Source organism: Leptonychotes weddellii, chromosome 7 (genome assembly GCF_054177405.1).
Source record: "Leptonychotes weddellii isolate Sample4059 chromosome 7, ASM5417740v2, whole genome shotgun sequence".
Classification (NCBI taxonomy): Eukaryota; Metazoa; Chordata; class Mammalia; order Carnivora; family Phocidae; genus Leptonychotes; species Leptonychotes weddellii.
In genome coordinates, this window is record NC_138375.1 from 117,547,591 (window position 1) to 117,564,602 (window position 17,012).

Consider the following 17,012-nt stretch of genomic DNA (forward strand, 5'->3'; position numbering starts at 1 on the left):
GTGAGATCATATGATACATGTCTTTCTCTGTTTGACTTATTTCACTCAACATAATACCCTCCAGTTCCATCCACGTCGTTGCAAATGGCAAGATCTCATTCCTTTTGATGGCTGCATAATATTCCATTGTATATATATACCACATGCAGATGACATAATCTTAAACGTAGAAAACTTGAAGATTCCACAAAAAAACTGATAGAGCTAAAAATGAATGCAGCAAAATTGCAAGATACAAAATCAGCATGCAAAGCTAGTTCCATTTACATACACTAGCAATGAACAGTCTAAAATGGAAGTTAAGAAAGCACTGTTAAAGAAGAACAAAGATGGAGGACTCACACCTCCCAATTACTCCAAAGTGACAATAATCAAAACAGTGTGATACTGGCATAAGGACAGACATATGGGCCAAAAGAATATAATAGCCCAAAAATAAACCCTTAGTTATATGGTCAGTTGGTTTTGGACAAGGGAGCCAAGACCATTCAAAGAGGAAAGGAGCCCTTGAAATAAACCATGCTGAGAAAACTGGATATCCACATGTAAAAGAATGAAGTTGAACCCTTACCTATTGCATGTACAGAAATGAACTCAAACTTGAATCTGACTTAAATTGAAACTTAAGTGCTTTAACTATGTAAAACTGTTCAAAGAAAGCATAGGGGATAATCCTTATGGCATTTGATTTGGCAGGAATTTCTTGGATTTAACACCAAAAGCACAGGCAACAAAAGTAAAAAATAGATACATGGGACTTTATCAATAATCAAAATTTTTGTTCACCAAAGGACACTATCAACAAGTGAAGAGACAATCTGCAGAGCAGGAGAAAATATTTGTAAATCATATATGTTCAAAGAGATTGGTATCCAGAGTAACAAAGAAAAACTCAATTTAAAAATAGGCAAATAGACATTTCTCTAAAGAAGTAGATATGGTCAATGAGCATATGAAAAGATCTTCAGGAAAGTACATATCAAAACCACAGTGAGGTACTCCTTCACACCTGTAAGTGTGGCTATAATCAAAAACAAAAAACAAGTATTAGCCAAAATGTGGAGAAATTGGAACCCTTGTGCATTGCTGGTGGGAATGTAAAATGGTGCAGCTGCTGTGAAAAACACTTTGGCAGTTCTTCAAGAAGTTTAACATTGTATTGCCCTGTGATCCAGCAATTCTACCTGTGGTTTTATACTCAAAACAGTTGAAAGCAGGGACTCAAAAATTGTACCATCATGTTTATGGCAGCATTATTTGCAATAGCCAAAAGTTGAAAACACCTCATGTCCATTAACGAATGAATGGATAAACAAAATGTGGTATAATACATAGAATGGAATATTTCAGCCAAGCTAGGGAATGAAATTCTGATACATTCTGATACAATATGGATGAACCTTGAACACATTATGCTAAGTAGAATATGTGAAAAGGACAGATATTATAGGATTCTACTTAAACGAGGTCTCTAGAACAGGCAAATTCATAGAGACAGAAAGTAGATAGAGATTACCAAGGGCTTGGGGGAGGAGGGAATGAGGAGTTATTATATAATGGGTACGGAGTTAATGTTTGGGATAATGAAAAAAGTTCTGGAAATGGATAGCGATGATGGTTGCACAACATTGTGACTATACTTAATGCCACTGAATTGTATACTTAAAAATGGGTAATATGGGGGGTGCCTTGGTGACTCAGTCAGACATATGACGACTCTTGATCTCAGCTCAGGTCTTGATCTCAGGGTTGTGAGTTCAAGCCCTGCGTTGGGCTCTGTGCTGGGTGTGGAGCCTACTTCTTAAAAAAAAGGGTAATATGGTAAATTCACAGATATATGTAAATTATATATACAGTTTATATATATATGTGTGTGTGTATAATTTCTATTTTGTTTTTCCAAGAAGAAAGTGGGTTTTTATTAGCAGTTTGGTGTTTTTTAAATTTTTTATTTATTCATTTATTTTTTAAAGATTTTTTTAAAATTTATTCATTTATGATACAGAGAAATACAGAGCAAGAGCATGAGCGGGGAGAGAGGCAGAGGGAGAGGGAGAGGCAGACTCCCCGCTGGGCTGGGAGCCTGATGTGGGGCTCGATCCCAGGACCCTGGGATTATGACCTGAGTCGAAGGCAGACACTTAGCCATCTGAGCCACCCAGATGCACCTGGAGTTTTTTTAAGTAAGCTTCACACCTACTGTGAGGCTCAGACTCACAGCCCTAAGATCAGGAGTCCCACACACTACCGACTGAGCCAGCCAGGCGCCCCATTAGTAGTTTTAATAGTTGATTTTCATTGGAAAGGAATCCTCTGGAAGAATTCAGTGTTTTAACACCTGAAACTCATGCTTTTTTCTCAAATGTTATAGCATCAATTCACATGCAAAAATCACCTATTTTATTAAATTGAGCAAATTAATTGATAATAAGTGAAGTGTATGTGTTTTAGTTTTTAATGTTCTAGCTCAGAAACATCTGTCTTCTAGTAAGGACTACTGGGCATTTTCTGTGAGCTATTGCTAACTTTTTTAACTCTCCACGGGAGAATGCAGCCTTTCCTGTGTAAATATATTTGAAATGCATCAATTTATGAGTGTTACATTTATCAAATTTGGAATAAAAACATTTTTTAAAGTTCTGGAAATGTGTAGTGGTGATAATTTCACTTTTTTTGGATGTACTTAATGCTTCTCAATTGTACACTTAAAAATGGTTAAAATGGTAAATTTTTTATTATGTATAATTTACCACATTTAAACAAAAACAAAAACTCTGTAGGATCTAAATCTTTGATATTAACTAGAAAAAAAATACAATCCTTCAGCTAAAATTATGTGCTTTAAAAATGTGCTCCAAATTTTAGTTTATGTAGGAAAAACTGAATTGTCATAAACATGATGCTTTGGAATTTGCCATTACTTCGACTTAGAAACCATTTTCTTACCTGGTTCTTGTTTCCCCCTTAACTGCAGTGTGTAATGCATCTTGAAGACCGATTACAGGAGTTATACTTCAAGAGCAAAATGCTGTCTGAGTACCTGAGGGGACAGATGCGTGTTCACGTCAAGGAGCTAGGAGTGGTTCTAGGGTATGTTTGTGGCTTTGTTTTCTTACTGCACTTTCTTTAGGCAAAGAATATTCCCCAGAATTGCCTTTTAGAAGTTGGACACTGTTATCAGTTGGGTTGCTTTATACCATATAAAAGCAGATCCTTGGCTTCCACTGATCTGAAAGGCATTGTCCCTTATACTATTACAGTAAGTTGAGAAACTTGTAATTTACATATGTTGTAAACTCATCATTCCCAGCATCTGCCCTTCCATCCAAATGAGCTGACGTAACACTATTCTGTGGGTGGTAGTACATTATCTACATATTATTACTCCTTCTCCATTATCTTTATGTCTGTCTGCTTTGCAGTTTTCCCTGGGAAGAGGACATTTTTTAAAAATGCTAACTGAAGGAGGAAAAGGAAATTGGTGGGAAACACTGATTAGCACTTTTCATTATATTTCATAGTTACTTTGCCTATGTTCTATGGCTTCTTGTGTGTGTGTGTGTGTGTGTGTGTGTGTATGTGTTTGTGAATTATTTCCCAAAATCCTAGTTGCATAAATTGAAACAAGCTAGAACCTTTTTTAATTAAACTTTTTAGAAGGAAGAGAGAACCAACATCGAGTAGCAATCGTGTCAGAAACGAAATTAAATTCTTTCATGAATACTATTCCTCATCATCTAGATTGGATATAGATGATTCTGTGTGTGTCATGCCTTTATTTAAAAAAATTTAGGGGCATCTGGGTGGCTCAGTCGTTAAGCATCTGCCTTCGGCTCAGGTCATGTTCCCAGGTTCCTGGTATCGAGCCCCACATCGGGCTCCCTGCTCGGCAGGAAGCCTGCTTCTCCCTCTCCCACTCCCCCTGCTGTGTTCCCTCTCTCGCTGTGTCTCTGTCAAATAAATAAATAAAATCTTTAAAAAAAAATTTAAAAAACATAAAAAAATGTAAACTAGTTTTTATTTTTTTAAAGATTTTATTTATTTGAGAGAGAGAGAAACAGCATGAGAGGGGACAGGGTCAGAGGGAGAAGCAGACTCCCTGCTGAGCAGGGAGCCTGATGCAGGACTCGATCCCAGGACTCCAGGATCATGACTTGAGCTGAAGGCAGTCGCTTAACCAACTGAGCCACCCAGGCGCCCTAAACTAGTTTTTAATGTAATATGCATATAACCAAATTTTACAGTGCATTTTGACATAAAATGAAAATTAAGTTGTCACTGTCTTTTCCCCAACATCTGATCCTCACCCAAACACAATTAATGAATTGTCGCTTCTTACAGAATTTTTAAAATATAAAAAGTATAAATTGGTTTACTTTCTGTATATCATTATGCAGCTTGCCTTTTAATATATCATGAATGTTCATATAAGTACATACTGATTTATCTTTTTACTTTTAATGGTTGTATAGCATTTCATTATATGGTAGAATTTATATTTTTAGGTTTTGTGCTATTACAAATCAATGCTGGAATGAATATAAATCTTTGAAGTTTGTAGGATAAATTCTTAGAAGTAGAATTTTTGGCTAAAGGACATGTGTATTAAATTTTTGATGGATATTGTTAGTTATTGTGATAGGTAATACTAAAGGTTGTCCAAAAAGTATCAGAATAAATTCTCGCAGACAGCAGGAAGCACACTCTTCCTACTGCTGGCTATTGTCAAGCTTTTTCATCTTCGTCAAGCAACTAGCTGAAAAAATGTAATGTGATTTTATTCAGATTTATTCTCTAACCGTGAATAAGCCTACATAACTTTTTCTATATTTATTGGCCACTTTTTTTCCTATAAATTATTCATGGTAGGATGTATTTTTAAGAAGCTTCCATTACAAAAAAAAGCAGCAGCAGCAGCTCCCATTACTTCTTCCCAGTACTTTTTTTTTTTTAAAGATTTTATTTATTTCAGAGAGAGAAAGCGCGAGAGTGTGCACGCATGAGGGGGGAGGGGCAGAGGGAGAGGGACAGAATCTCAAGTGGCCTTCACTTGCCCTGAGTGCAGAGCCCAGTGTAGGGCTCTATCTCACGACCCTGAAACCATGATCAGAGCCGAAACCAAGAGTTGGATGCTTTACTGACTGAGCCACCAGGCGCCCCCAAGTACTTCTATAAAAACATTTGTATCCAGAATAGTATGGGTGGACACATTTATTCTATTATTAGACTTTATTGTATTTCTTAAGATACTGTCCCTTGCTCTGATGCCTGGTCTATTAGCAGATCAGTGAGATGCTTTCCAACATCCATGACTTTGTTACTATTGGGTTTCAGTGGCTTTCTTTTTAAAAAAATCTTTTGTTCTGGTTTTTACTTACTGAAACATTTCCAGTTTGTGTTATCTTCAACTCCCTTCTTACCCTTTTCCCTTTGGCCCAAGTGGCTTAGGTTCTTGACTGCTGAGATATGGTATGTAGCATTTATTACCTGTAAGACCATGTCTTGGTTATAGAAAGCCTAAACTGAGATTTTTGTTTTCTTTATTTCAGGATTGAATCCAGTGATCTTCCTCTTCTGGCTGCTGTAGCAAGCACTCACTCTCCATATGTTGCTCAGATACTCCTTTAATATAAAGGTTGTAAGAAATTAACTTTGGTAGAAAGTTAAACAGAAACCAAGGAAGTAGATGCAACATTCATTTATGGCAGTTTTTTTTCCCTGTTAGACTTCGATCTGAATGAGTCAAATGCCTGGGTATCCTGCGTTGCAGTACATATTGTGTGATCATTGGATTGCTTTTTCCTTTTGGTTGGACTTTTGGGTGGTTGTATCCTTTTAACTAAGTGAAACTAAAACAGCATAAATAATTTTGAGGGAAAGCATTTGAAAAAGCCAAAGTGTAGAAATTTCTAAATGAGTAACATCAAGGAATTTCATATGATCACTCCCGCGTTGCCACGCTCATAAATAGCAATGGATGTCTCACGATTAAATGGCTCAGCAATAGTCATTTCATTAGTTTTAATTCCTTATTTCTAAGGTATGGATAGATCTATAAAAGCTTGATTATTTGTTCTTTTGTTTTTCAATTCAAAATAGTAATTTTGGGCTATTTCTCAAAGTATTTTAAACAGCCTGTTAGTTATAGTAAATCCAGAATAATGAGTGTAAATGTGTGTATGTTATCCACCCAAGTGTACATATGTATCTATTTTTTAAAAAAGCAGTGGTAGAAATACAAGATTGATTGGTAAACATACCTTTTTTTAAAATAATATTTTCAACTAGTATAAATTGTAAATAGTGTTTAAATGTTACTCTCTGGTGAATTTTCTGTTCACACAACCTAAACTATAACTAAAGCCAGTCTTTTTTTAAGGCTGAGGAATGTAGATTCCCAAAATAAGAATACTACTTTATACCATTTGTTTTGTTTATAAGTATAAGCTAATTCTTAAAAATGTTAATATTTACATATTTGCATCTAATTTAATAAATGAAAATTAGGATTAAAAATTACACCAAAGCATTGGGAAAAATACTACTATTTTCTTTAAAAGTGCTCAGGTAGCCAAGGCCTTTGCTTTCAGTATCAGCCCTTCTTGAACCCACAGGAACTGAATATTTGTTTCACTGCTTCATAATATTCAGTTTACACTAATAGAGCTCATTTTAACTCTTAAAATTATTCTCTTTTCTCTAACAGCCCTTCCCTTCCAAAATCTAATTTTTTTCAAATATTTTCACTTTTCAGTTGTTAATGTTTTTGTATATATTGTCGAGTGTTGCTTATGAGAAAGGCTAACATGGAACCAAACTCTTGTAAGTAATGTAAATAGAAAGATGGGTAGATAAAGTTTTCAGTATGCTCTACTACCTCAGTTTACTTGAATACTACATTATAGCTTATTCTTTACTTATCTGATCTAAGATACTTTTAGTATATGTGCTGCCGAAGTGAGCACTAAGATACTTTTAATGCTAGACGTGAAATTGGTTTCTGCTTTCATGGACTATTTTCATCGTAATTAATTGATTAGCTTAAAAGCCCACTTGTTTATTCTCTTACTAAGTATAATTACTGTATAATACATTCATTCTTGCTGTTTGAATTTTTAGTAATTAAGGAAAATTTCTGTGGTTTGTTTAGTCTTTGGCCTTGAATTTATAGTGCTGGGTCACATTTTGCCTTGTTCTTTATGTATTCAAGAAATCTCCAACTAGACAAGAAATGGTTGTTTTGATGGAGTGTAAACCTGAAATCGTGCCTGCAATCACTTTTGCCCCTGCGTCCTATCAGCTGGTCCCAGTTAGTACCTGAGTCTCCCGTGGATGACTTGCTGCCAAAGAGTATTTATGGATCTGTTTTCTTTGGCTTAATTTTCTTGTTCCATTAATTATTGAAATTCTTCCCTCTTTTATTGTTTGGAATTCTGTGAATCAGTCTCTTTGGCAGAATTCAGAATATAGACAGATTAGTAGGTGGGCCATTATTTTTTGATTGTAGTTGAGAATGATATGTACCAGGTAGACAATATCTGTTTTTGCTTGTTTCTTTTTTTAATTAATCATCAAACTATTTGAAGTCCTGTTTGAAATCTCTGTCATTTAGGAAATTTAGTCTTCCAAAATGGATGGCCCATGCTACCGTTACTTTTAAAAAGTAAGCTTAACGGGGCGCCTGGGTGGCTCAGTTGGTTAAGTGTCTGCCTTTGGCTCAGGTCATGATCCCGGGGTCCTGCCTGCTTCTCCAGAACTCTCCTCTCCACTCATGCTCTCTCTCACTATCTCTCTCAAATAAATAGATACATAAATAAAATCTTCAAAAAAATAATAAAACTAAGCTTTGCTCAGAAGGAAGAGGCCTATAGTTTCTTATAGAATCATTAATCCTTATAGGATTCCTGAGTTTTATAATTCCTAACCCTCTGTAATTTCTACTACCTTCATCATAGTCTTGTTTTTCCTTACACAAAGCCCAAGGAATGAGCTGCTACTTCTTTAAAGTGTGATCATTATGATGAATGTGAAAAGAGTTTTGGCCTGTTCAAAATAATTTTTTCAACTTCCTATGGTACAGACAGATATGGGTTACATATTTTAAAAACCTGTTTGTTTCAACAGGAAATAAAAAAAACTTGCAACAGGAAATGAAAAAGGGATCTTTTACATTATAGATTTAAAACTAATTTTTCCTTGTATATAAACTAATTGGTTTGATTTGAAATATTCCTGGCTTTTATTAATATGTCTTAATATTGAGTTTGAAAATGTTAAGTGCAATAAACATACTAGCACAGATCTTATTTTGTTGCAGTTGGCATACACTGGGGATGATCACTTTAAAAAAAAAAGATTTTACACAATGCCTACTTCTGGTGGATGTCTTATGAGATTGTTCTGCTTTCTCTAAGTTATTTAGATGGTGGGATATGTAAAATGTATATACTTGTTCCTTGTTCTGTATACATTTCTCAAATGTACACCTGTATTATAATAACCTCCCAGTTCTAGGGGAAATTTGTGCAATAAATACATGTCAATTTGATGGACGATATTGGTCTTTATTTCATGTGTAAATAAGGTATAGGTAATATCATGGACTCTGGTGTCTGCTCACTTGTATTCTTTTCACAAGTGTGGCACTTCTAGATATGTGACCTTGTTCATAATGTCCTTCTTTAATCCCAAATTTCTTTACTGGTATTTAGTAGAATCTACTTTCTGAGGTGGTTGTGCGAATCAAGTGAAATAATGAACATCAAAAATTTATCTCAGTACATGGCACACCCCATGTGCTCAATAATTCTTGGCTGTTGCTATTACTGGGTAATCTGTCCAGCCTCCCCACTATGGCCCCCAGCTGTTGTGGGGAGAATTTAACATTATGTTCTTATGAATGAAAATATAGTCACAAAAAATATACTGGTATAATGTTCCCTTTGACCTGTTCCTCATAATGACAAATAGAAAATTTCTTTAACTGAAAACAAACTAAAATTCATTTAAAACTTAGAAGAAGCCATGTAAACCAGTTAAGAACATGGTATTCAGTACAAATTACCATTGACTTTCTTTTTTTACTTTAATTTTTTTTTTAAAGATTTTTTATTTATTTATTTGACACAGAGATAGGGAGAGTGAGAGAGAGAGCACAAGCACGGGGAGCAGCAGGCAGGCAGAGGGAGAGGGAGAAGCAGGCTCCCCATGGAGCAAAGAGCCTGATTCGGGCCCGATCCCAGGACCCCAGGATCACGACCTGAGCCGAAGGCAGCCGTTTAATCAACTGAGCCACCCAGGTGCCGCACCACTGACTTTACAATTGAACCAAATATCGGCCAGTTGGTTTGTTCACTGATTTGCATGTGACTCTGAGCAAGTCTATCCTCTTCATCTTCATTATAGGGTAAGTAAGCTCTTTCATCAGTCCAGAGTGCCTGCTCTGCAGCAGTGATTCAGCCCTGAGTAGGCTGTTGAGATGCTACCTTATGTTACTCAGGCCAGTAGATTTGGGCAGTTATGTCAAGAGGAAGCATTAGACCAGTGGCTTTTTGCAGTGCCTGTTTTCATATCATTTTATATATATCACTCTTATATTTGACCAAAGAAAGTAAGTGCACTATTTTAAAGCAGAGAGGAAGTGTCAAGTATTTGGGAAGCATCCATCAGGTATTTTAGAGGTTTATAACTGGTACCTGTATTGATATGTGCTGTTCCCACATACAAATTTAGAGAAATCTTGGAGTAGCATAGAGGAGTGATTTTGGTAGTAGGAATCTGAAACACAAGACTTTAATCTGAGATCATACAGACTTTCCATGAGGGTTTGTTTTGTTTCTCAGACCAGAATGGTTTCCATCTAGTATGTGGTGACAAATGTAAAAGATTATCTGGTATTCGTTTGTTTTTGCCGTTAGGATGGCACATGGAACCAAACCTGAGGTGAAGGTGCAAGGGGCGGGGGGGAGCTGGGAATTGTAGCTTTGAGTAAAAAGGCAAAGGTTAGAGAGTGTAGTGCTTCTTATCCTTGCTTTGGAGTGCAGACCATGGACTTGGTCTTGTTTGTTCTAGGTTTAACCTTTGAGACATCCCTTAAAAAAAAAAAAAAAAAGGAAATACAAGCAGTCCAAAAGAGATTTTTAAAGAATATCTGAAATTTCCACCCACTATTTGTCAGAACTTTGGTGGTCTTAAAGCATATGCTCAGAGCTTCCACCAACCCCCACTACGTAGTCTCCTGAGACTTGGTCCCTTTTAATTCTTTTAAAAGGGACTCTGGTCAAAGTGAGCCTAGACCAATCCCTTCGTTAAATTACAGACAGATCTCTGGGTTAACACTGATTAGACCTCCCATGGATAAATCTGTATTTACTCTTAAGGAGAGTACTAAGTTGAAGAGGCTTGAGCTTCCTTGTTTTCCAAGTGACTATTTTAACAAGGGCAGTCCAAAAATAATCTCGGTATTCACCTCAGCGCTCATCTCTTCAGATTCTTGGTAAAGGCAATGTTACCTAAATTGTCTCAGAGGGAGTCACATTGTTGAAATGTGTAAATATAAGGGAGATATTTTCTCTAGAAACTTGTGATGCCACTCTTGTGTCACACAATTATTCCAGCACTCACAAGTCGGTGAAGGGGCTGGAATTAAGTGGGGTCAGACTAGTTCAGAACCTGAGTTAGTTTAGTTTTTAAACCTCGTCACATACTAGAAACACCTAGGTAGCTTTTGAGAAATACTAATTCCTAGACCCCACCCTCAGATTCTGATTTAATGACTATAACTGACTTTATGGATTTGGGCGAAAACATGCTTTTTTTTTTTTCCCTCTAGTAGTGACTCCATTTCCCAACATACTCCAAATCTCAAGTCTTTACTGCATTCCAAGTGCTATTAAAACCAGTGCTCTTTACTACCATATTTTTGTTGGTTTGCTCTTTTTTGGTAAGATAGCCATTATGAGTATGTCTGCCTAATTAGGATTCGGTTTTGCATAAAACATTTGCTTCACCAGACCTCTTTCTTTGCCATTAGAGAACAATCAAGTGCCCTTTTTTTTTTTTTAACAGCAAAATCCCCTCTTAATTACTTAGTATCCTTAGATAATTCCATTTGTTCATTCAACAAATACTCATTGAGCACCTGTTACATGCTGGGCACAAGTCTGAGTGCCAGCTATATGCAGTAAATAACACAAACCTTCTTGTGTTCTTAGGGAATTTACATATTTCCCACTGGTGGGAGAGACAGATGAAAATATGGTATCAGATTGTGGTAAGTATAATGAAGAAAAATAAAGTAGGGTAAGGAATTAAGATTTTTTTTTTTAAAGAATTAACCATGTTTTGTTTTTCCTAGAATTTAATAAACTCCTTGCATTCAGAACCATTATTTTTCCTTTCAGATACCAGATAGTACTGGTGAATACTATCCTAGAGGTTGCCTTTTCTCTGAAAATAGCTATTAAGAGTTTTCACTGTCTATTCACTTTTTTCAGCTTAGCAGAGCACAATATAAGATGGTAAGGACATTTCAAAGTGTGCTTAAGTTTAGATTTGCGTAGTTACCATGGACATTTATTGTTTTTACTATTGCTGTCCTATGATAAAGCTAATAAAGTTATTTTTGTGTAATTTTTCCATGAAATATTATATATAGAAAAATCAATAAATATACACTAATGTAACCATAACGTAGGTCAAGAAACAAATCAGTTCTAGTAACCTAGAAGCCCCTTCCTCCATGTGCCCTATCCTGATCATAATCCTCTCTAACATTTTTGTAACTACAGTCTGATTTTTGTGAACATCCTCTCCTTTTTTCTTTCTACTGCATCCCTATGTGATATAATTTAATTTTGCTTGTATTTGAGCCCTGTGTTATAATTATACTTCATGTTTTGTTTTGCTTTTTTCCCTCTCAACATTACGGTGGAGATTCATCCACTGAATCCAGTGGTATATACATTCTGTTACTGGTGGACATTGGTGTTATTTTTAGCTTTTGGCTAATATGAACAATGAACATTTTTGTTCATCTTTTCTAAGTGTACATGGTATTCTTCAGGACATATTATCAAGGACTGGACTTGCTGTGAAAGGGTATTTTTCAGCTTTACTAGATGATTTTTTCTGCCAAAGCATTTCCCAGTTTACACATACAACTGCAATTCGTGACAGTTCTTGTTGCTGCACCTCTTCATGAATACATAAATGTGTTTCTTAAAGTTACTAATGAAAAAATATTAGGCGTTAAAAATCTTTCCAGTTCTTCACACTTTAATTTCTGCTTCAGAGAAATCACTTTTCAGAGGTAAAGTAATAAAGAGTGTAGGCAACATCTGAAGTACTGCACATGTATTATGTCATGTAAGAGAATCCCAAAGCAATGGGTCCTTTACTAGTCCCATTTTACAGGTAAGGAAACTGAAGTTAAGAGTTATTAAATAACTTCAACTGGTATAAATAGAAATGGCCTATTAAAGACACAAAATCAGATGTTTGCCTGTAAGGTCTAAGCTCATGGTTGTCATGCTTTAATTCCTTACCCCCCTTTCAAATATTTATGTGGCCCTAGAAAATGATCCTTGAAGAATGGAAGGGCTAATGTTTGTGATCCTTGGCAGATCTTTGAGAGGATGTTTATACACACAAAAAAATGACGAAAATGGGTCATTGCAATTCCTTGTGATCTCTCCACAATTACTTTATTTCCAGAATGGCTGAGCCACAACTTCCCTGGTAGGGTTTTTGACCTATATTCAAAAAAGAAATGTGCTAATATTAATTTGAAAACTTCGTTTGGGCAAGCCCAACGACCAACAGAAAACAAAACTATTAATATCAGCCATCATTACCAGATTCCAGAAATGTAAATGTTGCAGCCTGAATTCTCCTTTCCCTTTTGTTACTCTATTTTAATTCTTAGCACGTCATTAGAAAACTGAATAACGTCATAATCATAAATCTCTCTTAATTATTGAGTGAACTATGCTAACTGCTGTGAGAAATACTAAGATGTACCTAGATGTGGCATACAAATCTCAGGAAGCTTAAAATTCATTAAAAAGAACATGTCTATGATGGCTACCAATTAAGGAATTTTGAGACCAGTGCGGCCCATCAATGCGCTAAAGGGACGGCAGTGAAAAATACTGTTCTAGAACGAATGGGTTCTGGAATTCTATCAGTCTTCTCACAGTGAAAACCTAATCTGCAGGTGCCTGGCTATCCTGAAGAGTGGTCTGTTTTTCTTACCAAGGGACCAGTAAAGAAATGGAAATTGGCTTTATTCCCTCTGTTGGGAAACAGGCTAGTATATAAAATGTAGTGCGAAACTGGTCACTCCTGAGTCCAGGCGGCCCTAAATCCTCCCCCCGCCCCCGGCCCCAGGAAAGGGCTGAGCTGAGCGAGGGCTGCCTGGGCATTGGTTATGTGAATTAAGTACGCACCTGACTTCGCGAACCAGCACTAACTGGGAGCTGGCCTCAGGACCAGCGCCCAATTCCTGCTCAAGGCCGCGACACTTTAATTTCTCTGCCCCGATCTCAGTACGTCCGTAATGGACAGGGCAAGTACTTTCTGACGGCCTCCTTCCACAAGAGATTTCGTTTTATTAAAAGAGACGCAGGGAAGAGTCTGTGAACTTCCTCGTTCGCGAAACGGCAGCGACGATTCCTGCACTTTCTCCAAGGAAGGGGTGTCAGCGTTGCAGAACTGGAGTTTAGCCCCAAGTCTGGCCACACCCTGAGCTTCCGGACTAGGGCACAAACAGAACCCTCCCCCCACAACACTTACCCTTACGGTTTGGCCCCAACAGGCTATTTTTGCTCAGTCCCTCGCAGCGCGTTTCCGGTCCCTGCACCGGAAGTTGGAACGGCCGAAACCGCAAATCCGAGGCGGATCCCGTGACTGGTTCAGGTGAGATCTCGCGACGTGTCTTCAAATCTCACGAAGAAGAGTCGGAAGAGCCTAACTGCACCGCCCCAGTTTTTACGTCACCGCGGAGACACGCCCTTGGGCCCTCGTTTGCGTGCTCGCCCTGCTGCGCATGCGCACCCGCCCTCCTTCCGCCCCCGTGCGGGCTTCCCTCTGGCCAGTCGCGCGTGGGCTGAGGCCCTGGGCGGGCGTTGCGAAGGCTTGTTTGCTCGAGCGCTGACCCTGGGGCGGTCAGGAGTTCTTTACCTCGGGGGTGGAGGGTGCAGACCCCCTACCTAAGGTGAATGTGCTGTCTCGTGGACTGCTAAGGGCAGGCTGGGGAGCAGGGGGGCCGGCGCCGCGGCCATGAACTCACCCGTGGACCCCGGCGCTAGGCAGGCGCTGAAGAAGAAGCCTCCCGAGCGGACCCCCGAGGTAAGGCTGGCCGACGCTAGCGCGCGTCCCACTGTCCAACGGACAGCTTCCTCCTGTCGGTCCGAAAGCTGCGGCGACTGTCCCCTTGCCGGAGCCTCGCACCTGCTGCCAGTATATCTGTTCTCTGCGTTCCCCCCTCCCCCCCCAAGGCCCTTCTCGCCGGGGTGATGACCGCCTTTCCTGCTTGAGGTGTAATCTTCCCGCACACCCGTCTTTGCCGGTAACTTCCTAGTGTTTTCGATAAGAAGACACCATAACAAAATCGTATTTTCTCAGGGCAAAAGGTGGGTCTCGGAGTGAGAGTGTCCCTAGGTAGATAGAAAAACAAGGTAGAAATTGTTAGTAGTCAAATTCTCGAAAAGTAACTTCTCTTCAAAGGTCCCTTCAGAGACCTTACCTAGAAAAGAAAGTTTTCAAAATCAGCTTAAAACTTTGCATCCAGTCAGGTGATGAATTCTGGTGGTGGATGATGCATATTTAAAGATCTGGTGGTTCTGGTTGGTACTTTCTCAGACTGTCAGCGGGAAATTTTTCAGTATTTTGTGCTTGGGTTCCAAAATTTGCTCTGTTGGGTTAGCATCAGTGGCATCAGCTTAAATGATTTTCATTTGACCTCTATGCTGATTTTCAGTCACATAACTGAAACCTTGTAATTTTGCATAGCCCTATAGAGTGCTTAGATTTTGTGGGAGGTTTTCCTTGATCTGCAGTAGTTTCTGTAATAAGTGGTATATTTCTTAAACCAAAAAGCAATAAGAGTGTGAAGGGATTGTTAGATTGTCATGTATATGGTTGCAATAAATGAAATTAAATGTTTTGGCTAGTTCTTAAGCCACTTTGAGGTTTTTTCAGATTTATACTGCTTTGCATAGTGGATCTCAGTAACTTTTGTGATATGACATTAGTCAAGGTGTAACTGTAGCTGTGATAAGTCAAACTTTTTGGGGATCCTTATCTTTAAATGAAAACAAGGCAAATTATGCCACTTTCCAGAGTCCTCATTTTGAGACCTACATTTATTATCCCATGTGTTTTAATTTCCCTGTGATGATTCTTGAAGTCATTGTGAGCTAATTGAAAGCCTTCACCTTCACACAGGTGAATCTGCTATAGTTTTTATATAATTAGAAATGATTATGCATGTCTTGCAATCTATAATGTAGGTTTTACTTTTAAATATTATTTACGATAAATTCACGTTTTAATGGGAAAATCTTACTTTAGTAGCATAATTAGCTTCTTTGGAATGGCCTATTTTGAGCCTTAGGGGATTTTCTTTCTTCCTTCCTTTTTTCTTTTTTTTTTTTTTTTGGTTTTAGAAGATTTTCTAAACTATTCAGAAAATTATGTTGGCCGGTGTGTGCCGCGTTAAGTATTTTATCTTGTTTTACTGGAACAGCAGCATTGTTTAAGGGAATGCTGACCAACTGCCCACAGTACAGTCTACAATCCTGACATAACATGGTAACTGCTTGATTTATTGGCAGTGCTTTTGAGTGAATATAGAATTTGTTTGCAGTACAAAAGTATGAGTAAAGAAATGGTAACCTAAATCCAAGTGATGATTTATTTTTGAGAATTTCATCAAATTACGTTTCTCTTTTCAGATCTTTATTCTTTTAGTGGACTCTTAAAATTTTATTATAAATATTTTCATTTAACACTTACTGAAATCTTACAAATTCAAGGCACTATTCTGTGCACTGGTATGTATCAGTGAACTAAACAGGCATGCCCTACTGGTGCTTGCAATTCTAATGGAAGGGGCAAGGGAGGAGACGGGAAAAATACAATCGAGTAAGTTAAATAATATGTGATAATGGCTAATTTAAGGAAGAATAAAGGGATTGGAAGCATGGGGCAAGGGCTGGGTTGCAGTTTAAATAAGATGGTCAGTGTTGTGATTTCTGAGAAGATGACTTTTGATTGAAGGTTTGATGCATGTGAGGGAATTAGCTCTGGAGATACATGGGGAAAGAGCTTTTGAAATAGAGGGAATAGTCATTGCACTTCAAGATGAGGGTATGTCTGGTGCATTCAAGGAATAGCAAGGAGCTGTTAGTGACTGGAGGAGAGTAAACAAGGGTGAGAATTGTAAGAGATGAAGTTAGACAATAATAGTAGTGTAGGAGGGGGTGTATCATTAAAGTCTTTGTAAGTCATTGGAAATTCCTTAACTTTTATTTTGTGTGAAAGGGGGAGGGGTACCAGAGGATTTTGAAGCAGAGGGGTGATATTATCCTACTTAACTTTTTAAAGAGCCCCCTGGTTGCTTGCTGGGTTGAAAATAGACTATATGGGAGCAAGGGTAGAAAGAAGCAAACACGTCAGTTAGAGGCTATCATGTTGAAGTTGGGCAGAGCTGATTGTAACTCAGACTGAAGTGATAATAAGGCAGGTGGCAAGAAGTAATCAATTACAGAAATATTTTGAAGGTTTAGCCAACGGGATTTGCTAATGAATTAACCATGTGCTTTGGGGGAAAGAAAAGCATCGAGCAGGGTTTCAAGGTTTTTGGCCTGAAAATCGGTATTGGAGTTACCATCAAAGAGTTTCAGCTGGTGTCAGAGATGGGGAAAGCTGCTGGAGGAGTAGGTTTTGGGAGAGAAGATCAGGAATTCAGTTTTGAAAATGTTAAGTTTGAAATGTCCTGTTAGAAATGT

At 37.9% G+C, this 17,012-nt stretch overlaps 2 protein-coding genes and 1 long non-coding RNA gene across 10 annotated transcripts in view; 2 read left to right on the plus strand and 1 right to left on the minus strand.

Annotated features, from left to right (window-relative positions):
• FNIP1 (folliculin interacting protein 1) overlaps positions 1-8,552 on the plus strand; it is a 150,019-nt gene extending 141,467 nt beyond the window's left edge. For all 3 annotated transcript variants that reach the window (XM_081827108.1, XM_081827110.1, XM_081827109.1), the window contains 2 exons: positions 2,975-3,090; positions 5,550-8,552. In XM_081827108.1, the coding sequence (XP_081683234.1) occupies positions 2,975-3,090; positions 5,550-5,628 (195 nt within the window). In that variant the 3' untranslated portion in view covers positions 5,629-8,552. The remainder of the gene's footprint in view (positions 1-2,974; positions 3,091-5,549) is intronic.
• Positions 1-13,916, minus strand: part of LOC145722750 (uncharacterized) — a 23,177-nt gene extending 9,261 nt beyond the window's left edge. The window contains exon 1 of the long non-coding RNA XR_014147255.1: positions 13,795-13,916. This is a non-coding gene — a long non-coding RNA (uncharacterized LOC145722750). The remainder of the gene's footprint in view (positions 1-13,794) is intronic.
• Positions 13,917-14,107: 191 nt separating this feature from the next.
• RAPGEF6 (Rap guanine nucleotide exchange factor 6) overlaps positions 14,108-17,012 on the plus strand; it is a 194,369-nt gene continuing 191,464 nt past the window's right edge. For 5 of the 6 annotated variants that reach the window (XM_006727876.3, XM_006727878.3, XM_006727877.3 and 2 more), the window contains exon 1: positions 14,108-14,349. In XM_006727876.3, the coding sequence (XP_006727939.2) occupies positions 14,281-14,349 (69 nt within the window). In that variant the 5' untranslated portion in view covers positions 14,108-14,280. The remainder of the gene's footprint in view (positions 14,350-17,012) is intronic. The other variant, XM_081827103.1, reaches the window with a different exon arrangement.